Consider the following 22,356-nt stretch of genomic DNA (forward strand, 5'->3'; position numbering starts at 1 on the left):
AAGAGACTCACAGTGCTTTGCGACTGACATGCTATTCTCTGGTAGAACTCTCGCGCTACTGCTTAGAAGAACTTCACTTCAAGTACGTACTGCTGGGCAAATTTCAGACGGATGCGCTAGAAGACCGGTTCGGCCGTTACCGCCAGCTGGCAGGATCACAGTACCACATTTCCGTGCGTCAGCTCTACGAATGTGAGAAGAAGCTTCGTCTTCAAAAACTTTTGACATTTCCACGCGAGGAAACAGAGTTTGAAGACGTAAGTGAGGATCTTGTCCCATGCAACTTTTCTGTGGCTGTCAGCGACGACGATATTACACACGCCCACTCTGACATGGATGCTATTGTCTACATTGCAGGATACGCTGCTCATGCTGCTTTAAAGAAGCTTTCATGTTCTGCTTGCTTCAGCACATTGGTGATTGAAAATCGAGAGATCGAAGCGGAAAATACTGCCATGATAGCTAACCTGTCGAGAGGAGGGCTGAAGTTTCCCCAGCCATGCACAGTTCACATGGTACTGATGACTAAACTAGTTGCAGAGAAGTTGTCTTTTGGAGCAACCGCGGAAGATTTTCTCTCCTGTAGAAATCAACGTGGTGTCGTGATTTCACAGACGATTTCCCTCCTGGACGAACACGACATTGAGACATGTGAAAATGGCCACACTGCACAAACTCTCCTGCGCTTGGTAGTACGCGTTGCAACCAACGTTGTTCTAAACAACTTTTGCAAACTAAGAAATGATGCCATACAAGACAATGCGCAGCAGAAGGCCGCAGCCCGGAAAGCAGCAACGCTTAAGAAGAAGTAAGTTTTATTCCCAAGCAATAAAAATGCTTTGCGCACACTTCATTGCTGGTGTCTCGTCGTTTTTTATTGTAAGGGTCAGATTAGCTGTACAAATACTCAACAGCGCAACATTATTGTGAGTGTCATTATTGCTGTGTGTGAAAGCTTTAAGCAAAACACAATACAGAATAAAACTAACACAATGCGCAGTAGACGGTGTTTTTTTTTTCAATGTTCACGAACTTCTACTTTAACAACTAGATATACGCATGTGCGGTCTGTGCGGATGGATTTTACCGCACGGCAGACATCATGTACGTGATAGAACCTAATAATTAGATGAATTATTGAAATTAACTAATCAATTTTTTATTATAATGACCAATAATGCGAAATTGGCGGCCGTATGCTAAATTGTTTATTATAAAAAACTATTAGCAGCTCGAACTTTCTTGACAATAAGGTGTTCTGCAATAAAAAAAATATATAAAGCAGATAAAATGATAGCCTAAGGCGCGCACAAACTAGCGAATTTCTTTTCTGCAGCAACGACAAAAATGAAAATGAAGGAATCACTTATAAGGCAGCTACGTACGGCAGTACCCGAATAGTGCAGACGGGCGCGGCGCGCTGAAATCGCGGAGCGCGGGGCCTGCACGGTCCCTTGGCGTGACGTCACGCGGCCGGTGGAGAGGCCTTAGCATTGAGAGGGTGTTGAGCCAGCACAGTGGCCAGATTGGGCAAGAACTTGCCGTAATAATTTACAAGTCCGAGAAAAGCTTTCAGCTCACTCACTGATGTAGGTTCTGGGGCTTCGATAACAGCCTTGATGTTATCGTCCTTTGGTCGCAGACCCTTAGCGTCGATCCGATGGCCGAGAAAAGTGACTTCGTCTTGCCGGAATTTGCACTTATCCTTGTGCAGTCGAAGACAGTACTCCCGCAGGCGTTGCAGCACCCTCTTCAGCCTTGATACATCGTCCTTTTTTTCAGCGATGATAATATCATCCAGGTACACCTGAACTCCTGGAATATCGCCCAGCAGCGCGTCCATCCGCCTCTGGAATATAGCTGGAGCAGAACTTATGCCAAAAGGTAATCGGTTGAAACAGAAGAGGCCTTTCTGAGTGTTCAGCACTGCTATCTTTTTGGCATCCGCGCCTAAAGGTAGCTGGTTGTAGGCTTGGCGTAAGTCCAACGTCGTAAATACTTCTCCGCCATTCAGCTTAGCAAAAATGTCGTCCACTCGAGGCAACGGGTACTGTTCCATCACTGTGGCTGCATTCACTGTCATACGAAAGTCTCCGCACACTCGGAGAGACCCATCGCCCTTTAAAACGGGTACCACTGGTGTTGCCCATTCGGCGGTTTTCACAGGCGCAAGGACATCTTGCGCAACCAGTTGGTCCAGCGCTTCAGACATCTTGTCCCTCAAAGCGTAGGGAACCGTACGGGCCTTAAAAAACTTTGGACACGCATTCTCTTTCACCTGCAATGTGACCGGTGGTCCCTTGCATACGCCGAGTCCTGGAGCAAACACGTCAGCATATTCGTTGAGCAGCTCTTGCAGTTCCGTGCTGTCAGCTTTTATCTCGACTGGTTGCACACTCGCGACCACACGCGACAGCATTGCCACCCCAGCCTCGTTGAATGCCTTGATTTTGTCTCTGCCGCACAAAGATGGTCCGACGCTGTCGACCACTACGACCGTACCCGGAATGCCTTTCCCGTCGCATGTAGCCGTCATACTGAGCTGTCCGACAACTGGAAGTTCGCCCAAGAGGCAGGATAGCTTAAGCTGTGATTTGCGCAACGGCGGCCACAGCGCCTCGTACTTCCGGAACGTCGCTACGGAGATGACACTCACGGGTGATCCTGTGTCCACCAGCATAGTAAGAGGGACGTTATTGCAATTAATGTCCTTGTAAATTGGCCGAACCTTGCGGATGCTGGCTTCTTGGTGGAGAACCGCTGCAATAGTGTACAGGGCTTCGCTGTCGTCCGAGCTCGTGTCCCCTGCTGCTGCCATTGCGTAGGAGCCCTGGCGTCGTTGGCCTCCCGGGTGCGATGCGTGCCGAAGGAAACTTGTGCTGGACTGGCACATTCGGCGCAGATGTCCTCGTTTGCCGCACCGGTAGCACACCGCGTGAAGGTGTTTGCATTCCGCCTCGGTGTGCGACTCGCCACCACACCTGCCACATGTATCGCACTTCTCCAGCCTTGGGCGCGGCTTCGATGAACGACTCTTTTGACGGGCAAAATGTACCTCTCCTGGCTCTGAAGAGTGCATGCTTTTGGCGTTCTGGGAGGCTTTCTGTGCCGAGACAACAAAGTCTTCCGCCTCTTCTAGTGTAAGCTTCCGTTGAGTCAGTAAGTGTCGCCGGACGTCTTCATCTTGCACACCGCACACAATTCTGTCCCGTAACATGCGCTCCAGTGACGTTCCGAAGTTGCACTTCTCCGCTAGCCGCCTAATTTCCGCAATGAAGTCCTGGGCAGACTCCCCGTCTTTTTGCGAGCGCCTGAAGAAAGCATAACTTGCAGCGATCTCGTTAACTTGCGGAGCATAGTGGTCTTCCAAATGCTGGACGACTTCTTGGTAACTCAGCTCATTCACTTGTTTTGGATGACACCGCCCCTGCACCACTCGCACCGCACTGTCTGTGAGCGAAGCTATGAGCAGCGCTCGCTTCTTCGTTGGTTCCGCGATGCTATGGGCTTCGAAGTAAGCCTCCAGCCGAACACGATACGTAGGCCACGTACCTTCTGCATCCGTGAATTCCGGTGGCCGCCCGGCACTCATTCTTGCGCACGTAAGTTCGCCTAGCGCCGGCGCGCTATCTCGTCGCCACTGCAATCTAGCATCACGCAGGAATGACACAACAAGAAGGAACGATTTATTCAGGCAGCCCCTTTTATAGCCCGCCGGTGAGGTGACGTTGTGATCACGTGGTCAAGCCAAGGTTTGCCGACGACGCATCAGTTATTGACCCAATGGTGACATATTTACAGATGGAATCTGAATACTAATAGTATCACGCTCACGAAGACCGATGTCTACAATGACAAGCAGACACGACACCCAGATCAAGGTCTAAAGGTGGCGTATACGAACCACAAGAGGTCACATGCAACACCAACGTGCCGAGCATAATAAACGATAACTTTGCAAGTTGGTGAATCATTGAAGAACTAAAAACAGCGCCCCGACGACGGACAAGAAAAAAGGACAAGCGCTGACTAACAACTGAAAGTTTATCGAAAAAACAACGGTATTAATACACTCTCTACAGGTCCGACTCCAGTCACACTTCCGAAGCGTCGCGCCACGCGCTGGAGCGTTGAGCACCTGGCAGCATAGGGCGTCGAGAGAGGTACGCATCTCCATTCTCCGGGAGAGGGCATGCATAGATTCATGCGCTATGGTGATGTTGCTATAATCAGAAACGGGTGTTTGCTTCAGCGGGCACGCCGTGATGTTGTATTTCAGTAGTTTCTTTCCAGGCCGCCAGCAGGATAGTGGCGCCGCGGGCTTGTGACCTTTTCTGGTCGCCGCAGACGGCGGAGTTTCCACTCCTTATAGTCTTCCTCCGTGGCCGCAATTAACTACGTGTGCAGAGCGCGCGCCAAGTATCTGACAGGGACAGATATCTGAGGGTCAGGGCCACGGAGGAAGACTTTATAGGAGTGGAAACTCCGCTCTCTGCAGCGACCAGAAAAGGACACAAGCCCGCGGCGCCACTATCCTGCTGGCGGCGCCTGGCGGCCTGGAAAGAAACTACTGAAATACAACGTCACGGCGTGCCCGCTGAGGGTAACACCCGTGTTGTCTGCTTGTCGTCTGCTCTGAGCGCGCGTCTGCCCGGGCGCTGCATTTTTTTTTTTCGCTGCGGCTTCTATGAGGCGCCGCATTGCGCCCCCACTGCATACGGCGCCGTCGGCGCATACAATTGTGACTTGATGTGTTGGTTGCTTGCGCTCGCTCGCGCTGACGGGAGTTTCCGTGGTCAGAGCTCATGCTGCTCGCGTCTGGTGCCGCGCGCATGCGCAGACTGGTTCTGGCTGATGCGTGGGACGCCTGGCTAGCAGTGACGCGCGGCGTTAAGTCATGAATGAAGAAGCCCTGAAGCTGTGCTTACGCACATGTCACCATTCACACGGATGTAGTAGCTAGGCTTCGCATATTTGTCGTTTTTTTTGTCCCTATGCCTGCAAATAACTGGATTCTTGTAAAGAGGTGAAGAAGAAGGCATAACACCGACCAAAATAAAAATGAACTTTTAAATGACGTTGCGGCTCCCACACGGGAGCCTTGTTCACAAACGTACAGACGTGAAAGCAAGGACCCCGGAACAGGGAGGGGGAAGGGGAGCGGCCGCCCTCACCCCCACCCCCCAACATTTTTCCAGAGGGGGCAGCGCCTCCCCCCCCCTCCCCCAACTTAGTCTCCAATTGCTTGCACTTGGATCAGATTTCTGACAATTGAAATACTTCAGTTCTAGGACTCTTAATGCATATAGCACAGTGGAGCTGAGCTACTTGGCTTCGTAGCCAGTTGTAAAGCATTTCGTATATGAGTAACCTAAACCAGTCATCTCCCAACAGAAGTCGACTGTCTGACCCGTGTACATGGTCATGATTACCAGAATTTAAACAAACTATGTACAAACTTTTTTAACCAATTGATCACTCCTCGTGCGCAAATCTATAAAGCTGCCCATTTCAGTTCGTTTCATATTGCCGTGAATCTTTGCACCGTTTGACCGTTCGCATTCAAAACCGCCGGCACACGGCTTCATCATTTTGTCTTGTAATGAGAGATGCGACCAGACTTACCTCCATAGATCGTAGCCACGTACAAATGCTACCACATCTTCCCAGATTGTTGCACTTGTTGTTGGTTCTTTATCTCGAAGGTTCATTGCCAGCTTTAAATTGAGCGCGGCCAAGAACTGCATGCATTCAGTTCGATGACCGCCCAGCGTGCCTGTGACATATTGCCGCCGCCGAGTCGTTCAATTCTTAGTGGGCGGGAGTCAGACCCATAAACAATTTGGAAGCTTTTCCGTTGTCTTCCTGACTGCTGGAGTATCGTCACCACAACGTGACAGTGTGCATCAACCTTTGAACATTAAAAAAATAAAAATATAAATTTATTATGTAAATGAGCATTAAATAAATACATAACAAAATATACTCGAAGTCTCCCTTCCCCCCCCCCTTTCAAAAAAAGTTCCGGAGTCCCTGCGTGAAAGGCTGGCTATTTACGCGTGAAAATGCGCCCTAGGCAGTGGGCGTATGCACTAGGAGGTGCCCGATTCTTTTCTGTTTTTAAAATGTGCGCGTTACTCCAATCTATGTCATGATCCTTGCTTTCAGAATGTTCGGCGAATGCATTTGACGAAGCTTCTCGTTTGCAACATCATACTGGTTAACTTGTTTCAACCTTATAACAGAGTTTCCAACTTTCGCCAACATGCACATGGTTGCAGTCTCCACACGGTATACTGCAGACACTATACGCCCGGAAATTTTTCCTTTGGAAGGCAGTCTTTTACGTTGACGAGAGCTTGCCGCAACTTTTTCGCCGGCACGAGTGAGACCTCAACGCCATAAGATCGCAAGATCCGAGCCATGGTTTCGCGGATTCCGGGCACATATGGCACAGGAGCACGTTGCTTGGCGGCTGGGCCACTGTCAGATCGTGGGGGTCGCAACAGTTTGCGTTCCACAGCGTTGACGAAAGGCAAAGGCTAGCCACATTTGGAGAAGTCTACTACATCCATACTGATCCGGAGTTCCCGGGTTCGAACCCGACCGCGGCGGCTGCGTTTTTATGGAGGCAAAACGCTAAGGCGGCCGTGTGCTGTGCGTTGTCAGTGCACGTTAAAGATGCCCAGGTGGTCGAAATTATTCCGGAGCTCTCCACTACGGCACCTCTTTCTTCCTTTATTCTTTCACTCCCTCCTTTATCCCTTCCCTTACGGCGGGGTTCAGGTGCCCAACGATATATGAGACAGATTATGCGCCATTTCTTTTCCCCAAAACCAAATATTATTATTACTACAGCCATGTGAGTGGTGACACGCGCGTAAGCACAGCTTCAGTGCACCTTCATGACTGTAGGATTGAATATCTTGATTCTCATGATTAGAAGTGTTCAGGGAGGCGCATGCGTCCTGGTTGTGTTGGCGAGTGTATTAATACCTGTGTTTTAAGAGCGTTAGCTCTTACTCATCACGTTTCGAGATTTCGTGGAATCTGCTACCACCATGAGCTCACAGCGCCACCTGTGGCAGCAGCCATTCATCACATTTCGAGATTTCGTGGGGTCTGCTACCACCCTGAGATCACAGCGCGATCTGTGGCAGCAACTAGTAAACAGCACATCACGCCTTGAGACTTGTAGCACCATATACAGTAGCATTGTAGAAACAACCACCTGCCAAGTGCCACTGATGACGTCATGGTGCAATATGGTGGATAGAGGCGAAACTATGTGAGTATGGCGTAAGGGACGGAATGGCGGCATAGTTTCGGTGTCTCGAATTCAAGATGGCAGCCTATAAAATTGGTTGTGCCCTGCCATCTCTTTCCTCCTCACCTCCTTTAGATGCGTTTTGTGGAAGCTGGGTTATCTGTAGTCAAAATATAAATTTCCGTGCCTTCGCGCCTTTCCCTCTCCTCTCGTTACTTTTTGCACGCTGAAATGTTTGGGCGATTAACAGCTGGACGCCCCACTCCAACTGTGTACATAGTGTTGTGCGCATGTGTTTTTGTCCCTTTTTCACGAGCATATCACGCGTTCAACCTGTATATACTTATTATTTTGTAAATAGTTTTTGTGTACATCACCTCTGCCCCTATCCTTTCTTCCTCTACCCTTACCTCTTCCATTTCATTTCTCCATTCTGCCTGCTGTCCTTTATTTCCACTGCCCCAGCTAGGTGCTTCAGTATCAATGGCAGATGCCGGGGCTAGCAAAAATCTTTTCCTTTCTTTTCATTATTATTTAAATAAAAACCACTTACTACTACGCTGAAATATCGGCGCTCCTCCGCCGGCCCCTCGCACTCGCCCCCTCCGCCGGCTGCCGATGCGCGCGAACCAATGCTAGCAGTGCGCTGCTGACGTAACGAGCGCTACATGACGTAACAAGAGCGTATGCTGACGTAACGAGCGCGGATTCGGGCGAAAGCCCAGCACCGCAGGTCGCCGCTAGGCGCGGAAGCGGGAGTTTTAAAAATTGTATTGTAAATTATCGGCTCGCTTTTGAGGTCCTCTACGCGGCATGACCGCTCGTTGGCCTGTACTCTACGTGATGCGAGCATTTTATAGACAACCTCAAATATCCTTTTCAGGGACCCTTTAGCTTTAAATGTCAACAAGTTTGCCGTCCTTGTTTTCTCACAGGCATCCCCTCTTTACATTTCTTTGTCGCATCACTCTATCCTAATCCCGCAAGTTGATTCTGTTAAATACTTGGGTATTATATATGACCCACAGTTAGACTGGCGGTCCAAATTAGAAGCATTGTGCTTAAAGGTGAGCGTGCCCTTGGCCGTTTGGTGAGAATCAGCAACAAAATTTCGGTATGCGTCGGGACACTGCTCTTTCCTTATAAGACCTATGTACGACCAATACTTGAATTCGTCTCCGTTCTCTTTTCTGGGTGCCCAAGGTGCAAGCTACAACCCCTGTTTCTTATGGAGCGACGCGCTCTGCGCCTTTGCTTAGGTCTGCCTAAAACAGTGGCTAATGCTGTGCTGTACTTGGAGGCGCGGATACATGATCTAAATTTGCGGTTTCAGCTTCTTACTGTGCAGACGTTTTTAAGGTCTTTGTAGCCTGTTCCTGGATTGGCTAACCCCATATTTACAACGAGCCCTACTCTCTTCTTCTTAACTATTTGGCCTAGGTATAAGCACCCTCAGGTTGTGTTCACTAATTCCCTGCTGTCAAAATTTTCCCTATCAATAAATTCTGTAGTACAAGTTAACTACCGGCGGGCTGATACTGCAGTCCCCTTTGATGACACCCTGCCAGAGGGAATGTTAAGAATCTGCCTTCAATTGTATTAAATGGGCTTATAGAGGGGTATCTAGATAATTTTACTAGATTTTACAGGCGCCTCCCAGCATAATGAAAAGACAGTCATGGGCATTTACTAAAGGTCATTTATTCATTCCAGGCCCCTGACTATACCCCCTATTTTTGTCGCTGAGTTTCTGGGCATTGAGTTGGCCTTAATAAGGATTCCCTGCAGTATCTCTCAGGTTATTATACTTGCACACAGCTTTTCCATCTTGCTAGCACTCGAAAAATCCAGGGAAACCCCTATACCTCTTCAATTTTTTTTTTCACCACATATCACACAAGTGCGCATTCACTGGGTCCTTGGGCACTGCGGCATTCCTTCTAATGAGATTGCTGATTTTTTTTTAGCAAAGTGCGCCTTTGGTGGGCCTATTGTCTCTGTTCGTCCCTAATACAGTATACTTGACTGTAGCACGCTTCCAACGATTCCAGTGTCTCCATTACTTGAGCCATGAACCATTTCTTGCTGCAGCGGATTTTCAACACCTAACGTTTCCTTGGAGTGTGCGGACGTGCAGTTCAAGGCAACTTGAGGTGTCCATGACCCTCTTGGGCTGCAGAATATACCGCGTCTAAATCTTTACGTCGATCGGGGTTACCTCTGACCAACCTCTGTGAGGCCTGTGGCGAAATTGAGTCAATAGATCACTTTTTCTTCTTTTGCCGGCGGTTCGCTTCTCTGCGTAGAATTTACTTTGAGATCCTCTTCGCTATACCAGAGCTTCCTCTCTATATATATCTATTACAATTCTCCTCTCGTTCGGGGCAAGCACCAAGGGATAGGCCCTGAAAACAGCATGCGATTATGTTCACGACTATATAATTACATCAGGTAGATTCTACTGCTGGAATGAGAGTTCACAGACTTTTCATTCCCGTTCTTTTTTTAATTTTTTGTACAAATTCTAGTCTAAGACACAAAATTAACCAAATACACCACTTCTTGTCCATGAGTGCGTTTGTTTCCTCAGTGCACCCTTGCCAATACCCCGTCGTGGTATGGGCCATTAATCCTGAGGACATCATCATCATCATCAATGCGAGAGGCGAGCAGTTTAACACGCAGGGAGAAAGGCTGCGGTAATGGCCACAAATCACCGGGCACAAGTGTATATATATATTCGGGTCTCCTATTTTTTCAGCAGTTTTCCTTGCAGTAAAATAAAAAAAATCTACAGCTATATGGCTGAGTGGTCTAAAATAACTGCAGAAAACGCTGATCTTTTCACGTTGTTGCGCGTTCGAATCCCGTTTGAGGACATACAAGATGCCAAGTTTTTTTATTGCTCCCCGCTCCGTGTGACAAACGCCGGACAGCGCTCGGTTTTGGTTGACATAACCGTCCTAATGCTAAACAACGTATTAATAGTGCGTGCTTGCACTACGCGCCGCAATGGTTGGACCGTTCGGCTCCTGAATGTCCGGACCCTCGTAGAGTATCTGTTACGGGTCCAATTGGATTTATTTTTGGAAATGTGGTGGAGAGTTTGAAGAATGCTTCACTCCCGCCACCGGTTGGCCCGGTATTGCACTGTCTCCGGGATCGGCCTTGACTTTAGCGCGTCTTTACTATCCTGTCTTTCTATCCCATCTTTCAACTCTCCTACTATCTGCACGTGGTAGCGATTGTGGCTCGGCCTGAGCCAGTGGGCAGGCCTGTGCACTTCCCTGTTCTTTCTTCCTGGCAACAACAGACAGACAGACAGAACCCGAGGACCCGCGGGACTTCAGTGGAGGCGAAGCGCTGATGACGCCCATGTACTGTGCGATCTCAGTGCATGTAAGAGACACCAAGGTAAAGCCCGAAAGCGTGCGCGCGCGCACGCGCGCACACACACGCACACACACACACACACACACACACACACACACACACACACACACACACACACACACACACACACACACACACACACACACACACACACACACACACACACACACACACACACACACACACACACACACACACACACACACACACACACACACACACACACACACACACACACACACACACACACACACACACACACACACACACACACACACACGCACGCACGCACACGCACACGCACGCACACACACCTTCGCAGGCGCAGTTGGCTCCCAGTGGAACCAGATCGCGCCTGCGTCTCCACTCTGAGTTTGCTTTCAGCCAGTAGCGGATGGATTTCTTTACAATTGCTAACTAAGCAATACTGATATCCTTGCTAATTATCAAATTTTGCACGACGCAGAACAATGCAGACTTGTATAGCGGTCACAAAGGCACATGGCCTGACAGGCAACCGTGAAACAGACTTAAACAATTCCCATTCCTTTAGGAAATTCCGTGCAGCTGAAACAAGAACGCTAATAATTGACAAGAAATGTTATCGCTGCGTGAATTTACGCCATAAATGCGGAGTGTATTTGTGTCATGAAGTCACCCAGCAATAAAAAACTAAGACAGGATAATCAGAAGACAGTAATTTTATTCAACATCACAAGAGGGAATAAACGGAGCCCTGTATACATGCTGACGACAGGTTAACCATAGTGTTACACAGAGCGTATTAAACAAAACGCCAAAGCAGCTGAATATTCATTTCCTACAGGCGTCTTTTTCCTAATCTTGACTTTTGCAAATCCATTAATTGCAGTGGTAACGTTTACTTTTTACGTCTTCTTTTTCTGGGGTCAGTATACCGCCAAGATTGATAGCCTATGATCGCTCATGGTGGTTTTTATCAGCTTTAACTTTGAAATGTTTTTTCGCATGATGCAACTGATCGCAGCGTGAGGAACAAGCGAAAAATGACGGTAACGAACCCCCTCTCCTCCCTTTTCGTTTCGTTACAAGGCTACTGTTCATGTGTACTGCTATGGCGCGCGTTGCAGCAGATTACTTGATTTTTGAATACCGCCCGTCTGAAGCACTCCACTGTTACACCGAATGACGCCGCCAGGATAGACAGTGAGACAGCGTCGTAAGCAGGGCATCCCATTCCAGGTTAAGACTGCAATCATTAAGTGCACATCTATTGAACAGACTCGAAACCAACTTTTATTACTCATCGTTTTTAGAAAGCAGCCATCAAACACCGTGTTCTGAACAATACAAAGCACGAAATTTGTGGGCTTCAGCCCTATACACTGAATCTTCGGATACAAACTGTCAGAAAGCGAGCTAACGTGTGGATAACTAATGCTTCCGTTTCATATGTAGGGAAGGCGTACATCCCTCACGGAGCCGATAAGCAGAACAGCTTCCGGGGCTCTGCTAAGGACCACGAACATGAACGGGTGGTCCACAGTGAACTTGGAGCGAGCTGGCTCAGCCCACGTACCAAGCTTGTGCCCCCTCTCCCTTGTCTGCGCGAAAGCGCAGTGAATGGCCAGGGACAGGTGCGGACAGCCGACGCTGCTGGAGGAGGTAAGAGCGTCTAGAGCTTCGACGTGCGTCACTAAGCCCGGCAGGTTTGCCCGTCCCCGAACGAACACGTCCACGACACCCATCCGTGGCAGGACATTCCTGAGGTCCAAGGCCTGCTTGACGCCGAACTTGGGCAGAGTGACCTCGACGCATCCTCGGTCTTCGAGCCGTTCCAGGCAACTCCGGAGCTTGGGTCCCGTTAGGGCCTTCTCCAGAGCGGCTAGGCCATCGCGCTCGCGCGGGAGTATGAAGACCATAGACTTCTTGTAGCGCCGGTATCGAAGTTCTAGAGCTGTGGCGTTCAGGTCTTCGGCAAAGTCGCCGGTGGGAAATCGGCCGCGCTGGCACATCATGGTCACTGTTTTCACACGCGGAGAGGGAGAGCGCAGAGCAACGCTTTTAACGTGACAGCACTGACGCCTGTTAACAGCCTTGCCTGATGTAAACAGCGTAGCTTCACACTGCACCGTTCGATAAGTGAAAAAGTGCGTTTGTGAGATCCCTTTCCATACGGTTTTACGCGCTGTACGTTTTGATCACGATACCGTGCATCCAGAGGAATAGTCTTTGCTCCTGTACATTCTTCAGTCACCGCAGATATGCAAATTTTCAAAGCTCGTAAATCTGAAAATGCCGTCAGTGCGATGAAAATTAACTTTTCCTTTCTTTATGAGGTTGAGTATATAGATCACAGCAGGGTGTGAGAAACAAGTCAGTCTTACCGAAATCTGTTACGACCCGTTCCAGTTGCAGCTGAAGACACGAAAGGGAACAAAGAGACCACTGTAATGTCAAAGGGCGCCTTACCAAAATCGGGAGCATGGAGGAAAGAAAACTCGGGAGGCACCAATGGAAAAATCAGCGCAACAGTCGAGAACGAATAAACGTACAACGCCAGCGCTTTGCACTGCTGCAAATTAACAAACCAGCTCCGATTACCACTGTCAACCAGTTAAGCAAGGAGCGCCAAGTGACAGTTTTGAAGCGTAGTGAAAGAAAACGCTAGGACACCTACGTACTTTATGCATTGACAATGCGAGAGCATTCCAAGGTGTTGATGCCTCTGCCGAGAGTGACTAGCCGGGCTTGTGGGGTCCCGAGCTTTTCCCGTACACCACTTGCCACAGGATTCACACAGACAAACCTGGTCTTGTGACGTCACTTAAGGACTGGTGGCGTCAATTTCCCCCAGCCAGTGGACTTCAGCTGGTATGATGACATCACTGATGACGTCACCAGCCGCCAGCCAATCAGGATTTTAGTATACGACGCCTGTCAATCGCCGCTGGCTTTTTGCTCTGGTGAGCCTTCTATGCTATAACATATAATATTAGAAAAAAAATTGGCCCCACGTGGCGAGGCGCTTTCTACTGACTAGGATCGGGCCTTGGCCTTCACGTGGGACTGACTTTGACGCGCCCGGACAGGGAAAATAAAGAAAAGGACCAGCTTCAAGATGCCTTGGCTTGAGGAGGACGGCCGCATGACGTACCTCTTCCTACAAAAGCTTTAACGCGATAGCATTAGAACCCTCAAGACACAAACCGGTGTTAAGGTCTTGTCATGAAATTCGCTGGTTCTAATGCCATTGCATTGCCTACGCGTAATGTGGTTAAGCGCCCCCATAGTTTTGTTTGCTCCATGCTCAGGTGGTAAGCACTTAGGCTCGCAAGTCTCTGACGCACTAGATACGCTCCGACAATCCATATGAATTTATGCTTGTTGGGAGCGCCGGTTGTTCATAACTACTAGATTAAGCGCTCGTGTCGTTGTGTGCTCTAGTTCAGTTTTGGTTTCGTGCTATTCAGCAGCTTCATATGAGCCACAAACTGTGGTGATCCGTTGCCAGCGTCACCAAGTGCGCCCACTCTGTGACCACCTGCGCCATTCTTAGAATGACGGTTGCATAGGAGACCTCCTGCGTACATGACGTCATCTTCGTGTATCGTGACCAAAAACTGAGGTCACCTGTTGACCAAACAAAATGATTCAACTTCACAGAAACCTGGACCATTCTACTTGGCCAGGGCTGAGGCACAGGTAACTATGAACCATACAGAGCACGTGCCAAATGTGGGCAAGTAATACAGGTAAACTAATACAGACAATACAGTACAGGCAATGCAGTTTCACAGGCAAGGAATACAGGTAATGAGGGCGCATACATGAAAAAACTAGCCTCGAAGTACAAGTTTCCGGTAGCTTTTCCGGCTGCCTGTAAGTTGGCCACGTTGTGTCCTCGTATAAATACACAGAAAAGAGACCAAACTTGCGGGACTAAATATACCCGTAGGTATGTGGACTGCAACGAGGGGATGAGATACCACTCACATGTGGTATGACATACATTGGCCAAATGGGGCGCTGCTTAGATGAAAGGTTAAGAGAGCATGGACGGTCAATGGGGTGTGGAACTGGGTGTGGTTTGCCGCTTCATTATAAAGGCCTGCGGTGGGGGCTCGTGCAGGGTCAGTCTTGAGGAGACTGTTGTAGGTAGTGCGTCCACCTGTCTTTTTTTCACGTGATTGTTTTATGTTGCGCTAACTTTTACTGAAGGCGCGAACTGGACACATTTATACAGGGGGGGGGGGGTGACGCACGTGAAGCATGCTCAAAAGGTTAAGGTTTTGAACAAGGACAACAGCAGCGAGTACCCTGTTTGGTTTCTCCAGAGGTATTGTAGAAGACTCCCGTGACGCTGTCCCTGAGGCGGAACTTCCACTTCCAGTCGGCGGCCCGCAGCGAGGTCACGCTGGCCACCATGAGTGACGTACGGGCGTCCACAGCGCCCTCTGATATCGCTCGCTCACATTCGAACGCCGTCATCACGTGTAGCCACTCGTTGGTGCGTTGGCGAACGGCCTCGCCGTCTGCAAATCAGCGAGTAGTGACATCACTAGTAGATGAAGTCGGTGTCAACGACCACATAGTTCTTACGCGTAGTTAACGCGGAAAGCGGCGGCAATTAGTTAATTTGAGAAACACGTTCCCAGCACAAGGCCGCAGCGCACAACATGAAAAAAAACTCATAAGTCCACGGAACCATGAACCGCACCGCAGGCTCGTCGCAGCGCTGGCATAGCTGGCATTTTTTTTCGAGCTCCTGGTCGTTGATGTCCAACATCTCCCCCTCTGTTCAAGATGTAGAAACATTTAGCTGCGTGAGACAACTGATGGTCGGCACCAACAAAATACAACTGCGATTCGGCGCCAGTGGTATAGAAAGACTACGTACTCCTGACGAGTGCCGCCACTGTGTAGTACCTAACAAGGCAAGAACTACTGAGCATCCACCAATGCGCAGCCACGCGGCTAAGCTATGGGCTCCGTGCGCTGCAGTTTGGCGCACGCGAGTGGCGCCACCTGGTTAACAGCGGTGGCGAAAGGCGGACGCAGCCAACGCAGCTCTCTGGTTCAGTTTGCAGTGAGCGAGGCGAGCGGTGAGGCGTTTCTTCCGAAGGCGAAAACAAACTTGGATATATATGGGTGCTCTACCTACTGCTGTGTTTACTCAATGTCATAACAGCTATAAAAGCACTGCAGTCAAAGTACCGAATATATTTAAACGGTTTTCTTGGACATCGTACATGCTCGCTCATGCACAGATGGTATGCTGGAAATGAGTGCACTGTGGAATTAAATTCATGAGAGTGAACTGGGAAAGGGTATACATTGACTGGGCTGTTTCGAACGTGACATCATTGGTAGGAGCTGCTTTATGTCTTTATGTAGAGCGAAGGAATGCGTTCGGTCAGTCACAGGAAATGGTCTACGGTGAAGTTCTTGGAGCTATCATCTGAAGTTTAAGTCTTCGTTTGTTATGCTCATCTGTGGTTCAGCGTGTCAATTTTGTTACTAGTTTTTTTTTTCGTGTGTGTGTGTATGCAGTAGGAGCGACGTCGTACTTCTGAGAGTGCTTATGTCGTTTTTCACATTGTTTCACCTAAGCCTTTGTGTATTTATTTGCATCATTTTATTTCCTTCAGTGGTTTAAAATTTTGTATCTTTATTTGTTGCATTTATGAGATCTCAAATCCTGTTCTAGACGAATAAAAAGAAAAATAGAGAGTGGTTCAAATTTCTCTATATCTATATTTCTTGGATTTCACAACATCACTAAACCCTTAATTTCGGGAATTAATCTTTTGATTTCAATTTAGCTTTATCATCCCAATGCAACGAAGACTATAAGGGGCGCCATAGTAGGAGGTTCCAGATAATTGCAACCACTTTGAGTTCATTAACGTGCACTGACATCGCGCAGTACGCGGGCCTCTAGAATCAACCAGCATCGAACACGAGTCATTTGGGTCAGCAGCTGAGCACCATAATCACTGAGCCACCGCGGCGGCGTTTCTAGAGGTAAGCATTTACCAAAAGAAAAATACGGCCAAAATATTTCATATAATTGGTGTCTTCATGAAATTCCTGAAATGAAAGTCCTGTGGAAGATACTTAGCAAGAAACACATCGTCTTTTTGTATGCTTAGAGCTATGCTTCTCTGAGAGGAATACACAAATTAAAGAAGTGTCGATTCTGCAGGATGTAGAGCAATATCATCTGATGTATATGTGTAGTAAGCTTGCGTTTTTCGCATTTCTAGCCGACCATTCACATAGCCGATGTCACAGAGGATGTAAATTACATAGCTGATTTCATTATTTGGATCAGAGCCTTGTTTCTCAAACTGTAAATGTACTTAATTAATCTCAATAAGCTCAACTGCGCTGCCAGATATTGCAGTGCCGTCGGGACTGCAACACAATCATGGTTGCATTGAATGAGTGATCAGCCCAACCTGAAAGCAATTGAAACGAAATGCAGCATTGGTGGCGTCAAGGCTTTCAATGCGTTGAAATGCGCAGAGAAGAAGGCGTTGACTTAGAATGGCATCGCGGTCAGTGCGCATCTGCTATGCGGCGCAGGGCCACCACGGCCAGTCTCAAGGGGGGCGCGCGCGCTCTCCCTTCGAGAGACCGGCCGTGACTGAGCGTCCGGTTAACGCGTCGAGTGCCACGAGGCGGCGCTGGCGATGTGGTCGCTGCTGGCGCCACCATACCAGCGCACGGAGCCCATACAGCTCTCACTCTAAACTTCGCAGCTGAAAAAAAAATTGGCGGTGGTTTAGCTCTGGTCAAACCTGGAGTGACGCGATAGCCACAGCTGGCCGAGTGGAACTTGCTCAGTTGAATTGCAAAGTCAGACTTGTTGTTGTTGTGGTTAGCCTATCAAAAGATGGCACATACCCACACGGGGGGATCGGCCAAGAATCGGGTGGCTATTCACCTGAACGCAGTTAATAAAAAGAAAAAGCACGTGGGAGCGCAACACCGGTGAATTCAGACTTTCGCCGCTCTGTTTCGCTGGGCGTTCCTTCTTCATCTTCGTCCCACTTGACAATGCGCATGTGCACAGCTATGGCAGCTCGGTTTCGCCGGTGCGGCGCTGCTCCGCACCACGTGGCTGGTCACGTGACCAACCGCGTGCCGCCGCCACGGTCACGTGCCACCACCACGCTGGAGGCTCGAAATGCTGCCGTAATGTAGCTATCGCTACAAAACTGCTGTACTCCAGAGGTTCGGGGTGATTACAGGGAGTAATCACCCCTGGGAGTACTGCGGTTACACCGTAGTAAACGGGTGCATACCCTGGACGAAATCGGCGCCGTGGTGCTCTACTCTCAGCGATTCAAGCGCCTCGCTGAGGCGGACTCCGTCGGCCGAGTCAGGAGCCGCTATGCATCCGCCGGTGATCAGGCGCGTCTTGTTGTTGAGGCAGAAGTAGCCGAGGTTCCCCGCCAGGCCGGTGAGCTTGGAGGTGCGGCGACGCATGTACGCCTGCGCGTGCATGCCTATTAGGGAGTGCCATAAGATGCAGCCGGGGTGAGCCTTAAACTAAACACGTCGGCACGAGCTCCGCCCATGCTTCACAGTCTTGGGAAGTTGGATAATCACAGAAAAAAAAGCACAAAACGTAGGACAAAGAAGTAGACGACACAGGGCGCTGGCTTCTAAATGATTCTTTCAACTGATGCGGATCGCGGCTGGCGGAATAGAAGAATCGGTTCATAGCCAACGTGGTGTGCCGTGTAATTCTTATTTGTCCTGCGTTTTCCGCCGTTTTTTGGTGCGCTAGCGCTTATAGTGGCCATTCCCCGCATTAGGGCGTTGTGTGTTTGTCTGTCCGTCTGAAGCCGGCTATGTGGCAGGCTGCTCACCTTGTCCACCGTGTCAGCCGGTAGCCCATTTAATCGTGAGAGGCTGATTGGGAAGAGCAACTTGGCTCACAGCCCAACCCAAGCGCCACCGATGGCAACATCTGCCATAGCGCCTGCCTTGTGCCACTGCGTTACAGCTCCTCTGCCCACTGGGTGGCTTACTTGCCAAGCTGTAGCCGGTGGTAACCAGGCGAGAACCTGGGGTGCGAGTTAGGCGCCATCGCCCCTAAGCACAATGAGCTGAGTGGAATGAACAGCAGCGGTTAAGAGGATAACGTGATTCGAATTATGCTTGCACAGTAGGGAAATTGAATGAAATTTTAAAACATAATTGCAACTCCTGGCGCTGGCCTAAGAGACCACTGGCCTCTAAAAACGCCACAGAGCTTAGCTTCCTTATCCTTTTCAGTTCCTGATCTCTCACGGTACACTACTTGCGAGATGCTGTCTAGTGGCACAACCCACCCTCACAGGTTTCGCAGCAGTGTTTCACGCCTGTCGCGAAAATGCGGGTGCAGTGGAAAGATGTGCTACAAGTCACCCACGACGGTACAGTTCGTGAACAGACGTGACGAGCACATTGAATGTTGTGCAGCAACTTCGGCGTGCAGAATAGAAGCGGTGCGCAGGCGATGCGGGTAAATTTTTGTATCTTTCGCAATAGGCTTCGTGCAACACAAAGAAGGGGTAGAGGCGACCGAATTCAAATCAGGCACCACAGGCTGCCTTGAGAGGTACTCGTCCCTTGTAATGGTCTTTAACGCTAGTAGCTACCACCGTTACGCTAAGGCTGCATGTCTGCTAGCGACCATGGGCGAAACAGAGCAGTAGCTGACGCAAATGAGCGATTCAGATGTTAGTGATCTCAGTGAAATACTAACGTGAGTTATTTCAGTGGGGCCTTTATTTTCTCCATGTTAACTGAACTTAGCACGCGCCTTAGAGGGCAAAAAATTGTGAACAGTTGTGCTGGCTTTCAACAACATAGCTCAAACAGTTACTGTAACTAACTCACTTCGCTTTGTCGCCTCCGATTTCATTCGATCATAGACTACCTGAATTTTTATTAATTGAACTGACGGACTTAAGACCCGTCTCGTTTCTCTCCTGTATTTATTTTTCTAGTTCCTTTTTGCTTACATGCAGGAGGGAGTACTGCGTGTCTACGTAGACGCATCCTTCCAAAACATAGAGAACAAGAGGACAGTGCTGCCATGAATTCCACTGAACAAAACTGCCAAAGTTATGCTGTCTGATTAAAAACGCTAGTCGCATGACGAGAGATATGCGCTCACCTAATTTCTTTCAATTACTATCTCCCCGGGCATGCTCATTTTGGTGCACATCTAAGAATGTCTACGACAGAGTGCCCCTTCCGTACCCTGAGCTGTTGGCAGAAGTGCGTAGCTGCCCACCTGGAAGTCTTCGTTCGAGCAGCAGTGGAGGTGCAGGACGCTCGCAATCTGCTCGGCGGTGCGGCCCTCGGCCAGGGTCAGCATCAGGGCCAGCGTGGTCTGCAGGGCGAGCGGAGAGAAGACCACGTTGGCCGTTCCGCCTTGGGCCACCACGGCTGCGCTCAGCTCCTGGTACACGTCGACCGCGAACTGCAGCATGGCGCCGTGGATGCCGGTCTCGTCCGGCAGCGGCCTGCACAAGAGGTCCTGGATGCTAACATTTCAGTCAAAGGGACCCCGAAACGCGTGTTCAGTGATCACGGGGAACTCCTTGGTGTGCTTTCATCCTGGCAAGCGCTTTGTGCACAATTGTGCACGTTGCAAATTGAGAGCTTTTTCTGGGGGTGTGCAGCAGCTAGCATTGACTTATTCGTTTCAAATTAAGTGTAGTTTGTATCTAACAGGGCGCTCTTTTGGGTCAATAGGGAAGCGAAGTAAACAATACACTTCAAAACCAGTGCGCCTACTGAAGGATTTCCTCCTCCATTTTCATGCGTGCTGGTTTTGTCACCCGTAATATTTTGCTTTTGTTTTCAGCGATTACAGAGTCGTTTGCAACGTTTAAAAACAAACAGTGTAGATACCTGGTCTCGAGCAATTAATAAACGAAGCTGGGTGCTTCGATGTTGCAGTTTCCTACCGTTGTGTCCTTTTTGACAAAATTTGCTCATGCCCCCAAAATAATTACCATTGAGGATTTCTGCTACAAACCAGACTAATTGTATTTCTTGAGGCCTGCATAAACTATATAAACTAAAAAAATAAAATTTCTGAATAAAAATGATGAGCGCTGGATGTAAGGGTCAAGAGTGTTGTAAATTGTTTCCACCTGCCTGAGCAACACCGTAGATTACATTATAGAATAAATTCTAGTGGACGGCTTCAGATTTGTATAGACCATTTGGGGGTTCTTTACCGTTCTCTAAAATTGCACGACAGGGATGTGTTCGTATTATGCTTACACGAAAATCTGGTCGTCGCGTCCGAGAATTAATCCAACGACCTCGTGCTATGCAGTGAAGCAGCAAGCCAGAGCAGGTATGCTTACTAACGATGTCACCCCAGAGAAATTAGGTAAAAAAAGCAGAGAAATAATGTGTAGAACATTTCGATTTTGTTGTACTCGCAAAGAGTAAACTTCTTTACGACGAAATCATGGTGGTGATAAAGAAACCGCAATAAAAGTGGCACCTTATTATGTGTTCCACCTGTGGGCGCCATGAACAGTGAAGGCCGATTGTAACTTGGCCGAGGTGTAATTTAGGCGCCGAGGTGTCGACACAAATGGAGACAGTTTACGCTCTTTCCCGTGCTTTAAAACCTCCCTCTCCAATGAAGAGCTATTGTATAACGATATGTATATGCAGGACTTGCTCTGGTGCTAACATCGTCGCCGTAGTATGTCATGAGTCAAAATTCCTGCTTTCACCTCCTGGTGAATGAGAATAAACTAAAATGGACGCCCTGTAGACTGGATCCTGTGGGGTTACACTGACGACGTGAGCTTGAACCATTAGGGCACTGGAACGAGCGCTTTCATGGGGTGTCGTTCGTCCACAAGGAAGAAGAGATCTGGGAGTAATTTTTTTCCCGCGATGATAAAGCAGTACGACATCGAGGTCACATGAAGTCCTGCCATCTTCCTTTCCGAGGGAAGTGCTACTCTTTTTAGGTCTGTGCAAGACATGTACAACAGGGATAAAATAGGAGCAACGTGGGAGGTATGGGGTCAGAAATTGTGCGCGAAAGTTGCTTTATAAGTACGCAGCGCTGTACCCACTCTTCTACTCCGCGATGCGTGGCGTCCTGGTCGCGAGCGGCTGATGACGTCTCGGCCTCGGACAGCGACGTCGTGCGGCCGGACTCTTCGTCGACGCACGCCTTCCGCCCGGGTCTCGGGGCTCCTTCGGCGCCCGTGTCTTCCGGTCGCAGGTGGGAAGACGTGAGCTGCACTGAGGACCTCGGCACCTTCGCCCGGGAGCGGTCTTTCTTGCTGCCTTTCATGGTCTCCTGTTGATCTGGGGGCAAGCCGTGGCACCTCCTGGCTTCGCGGAAGGCACGACTTCTTCCTCGTCACTGCATGGTTCCTGGAGGGCTTCGTACCCACTGGATCTCGCAAAATCGGCGCACTTACAAGGAGCAGAGTAATTATTGATACAGGAAGTTAGTCCCTTGTAAACATGGTCTATAAGCTGTCTATAAACTGTTTATAGACTCTATTGCCTTTCTGTAGATATTTCCTTTTTTGTATTCATAGTCTACAGGATGCTGATCCTGTAGACTATGAATACAAAAAATGAAATATCTAATCTGTAGACTGTGAGACTTGTATCGCCTATAGACTAGTCTATAAAGTTTATCTGTAGATAGACTATAGACG

At 49.0% G+C, this 22,356-nt stretch overlaps 1 protein-coding gene across 1 annotated transcript; it reads right to left on the minus strand.

Moving 5' to 3' along the window:
- Positions 1-12,051: 12,051 nt before the first annotated feature.
- LOC144135079 (ipis-1-like) lies at positions 12,052-22,016 on the minus strand. Its single transcript, XM_077667835.1, has 5 exons — positions 21,757-22,016; positions 19,938-20,169; positions 17,953-18,142; positions 14,959-15,174; positions 12,052-12,662 (listed from the first exon to the last, which is right to left on the minus strand). The coding sequence occupies exons 1-5, from the start codon at positions 21,978-21,980 to the stop codon at positions 12,088-12,090; spliced, it is 1,437 nt and encodes a 478-aa protein (XP_077523961.1). The 5' UTR covers positions 21,981-22,016; the 3' UTR covers positions 12,052-12,087.
- Positions 22,017-22,356: the final 340 nt, after the last annotated feature.

This window comes from Amblyomma americanum, chromosome 5, assembly GCF_052857255.1.
Source record: "Amblyomma americanum isolate KBUSLIRL-KWMA chromosome 5, ASM5285725v1, whole genome shotgun sequence".
NCBI classification, from domain to species: Eukaryota; Metazoa; Arthropoda; class Arachnida; order Ixodida; family Ixodidae; genus Amblyomma; species Amblyomma americanum.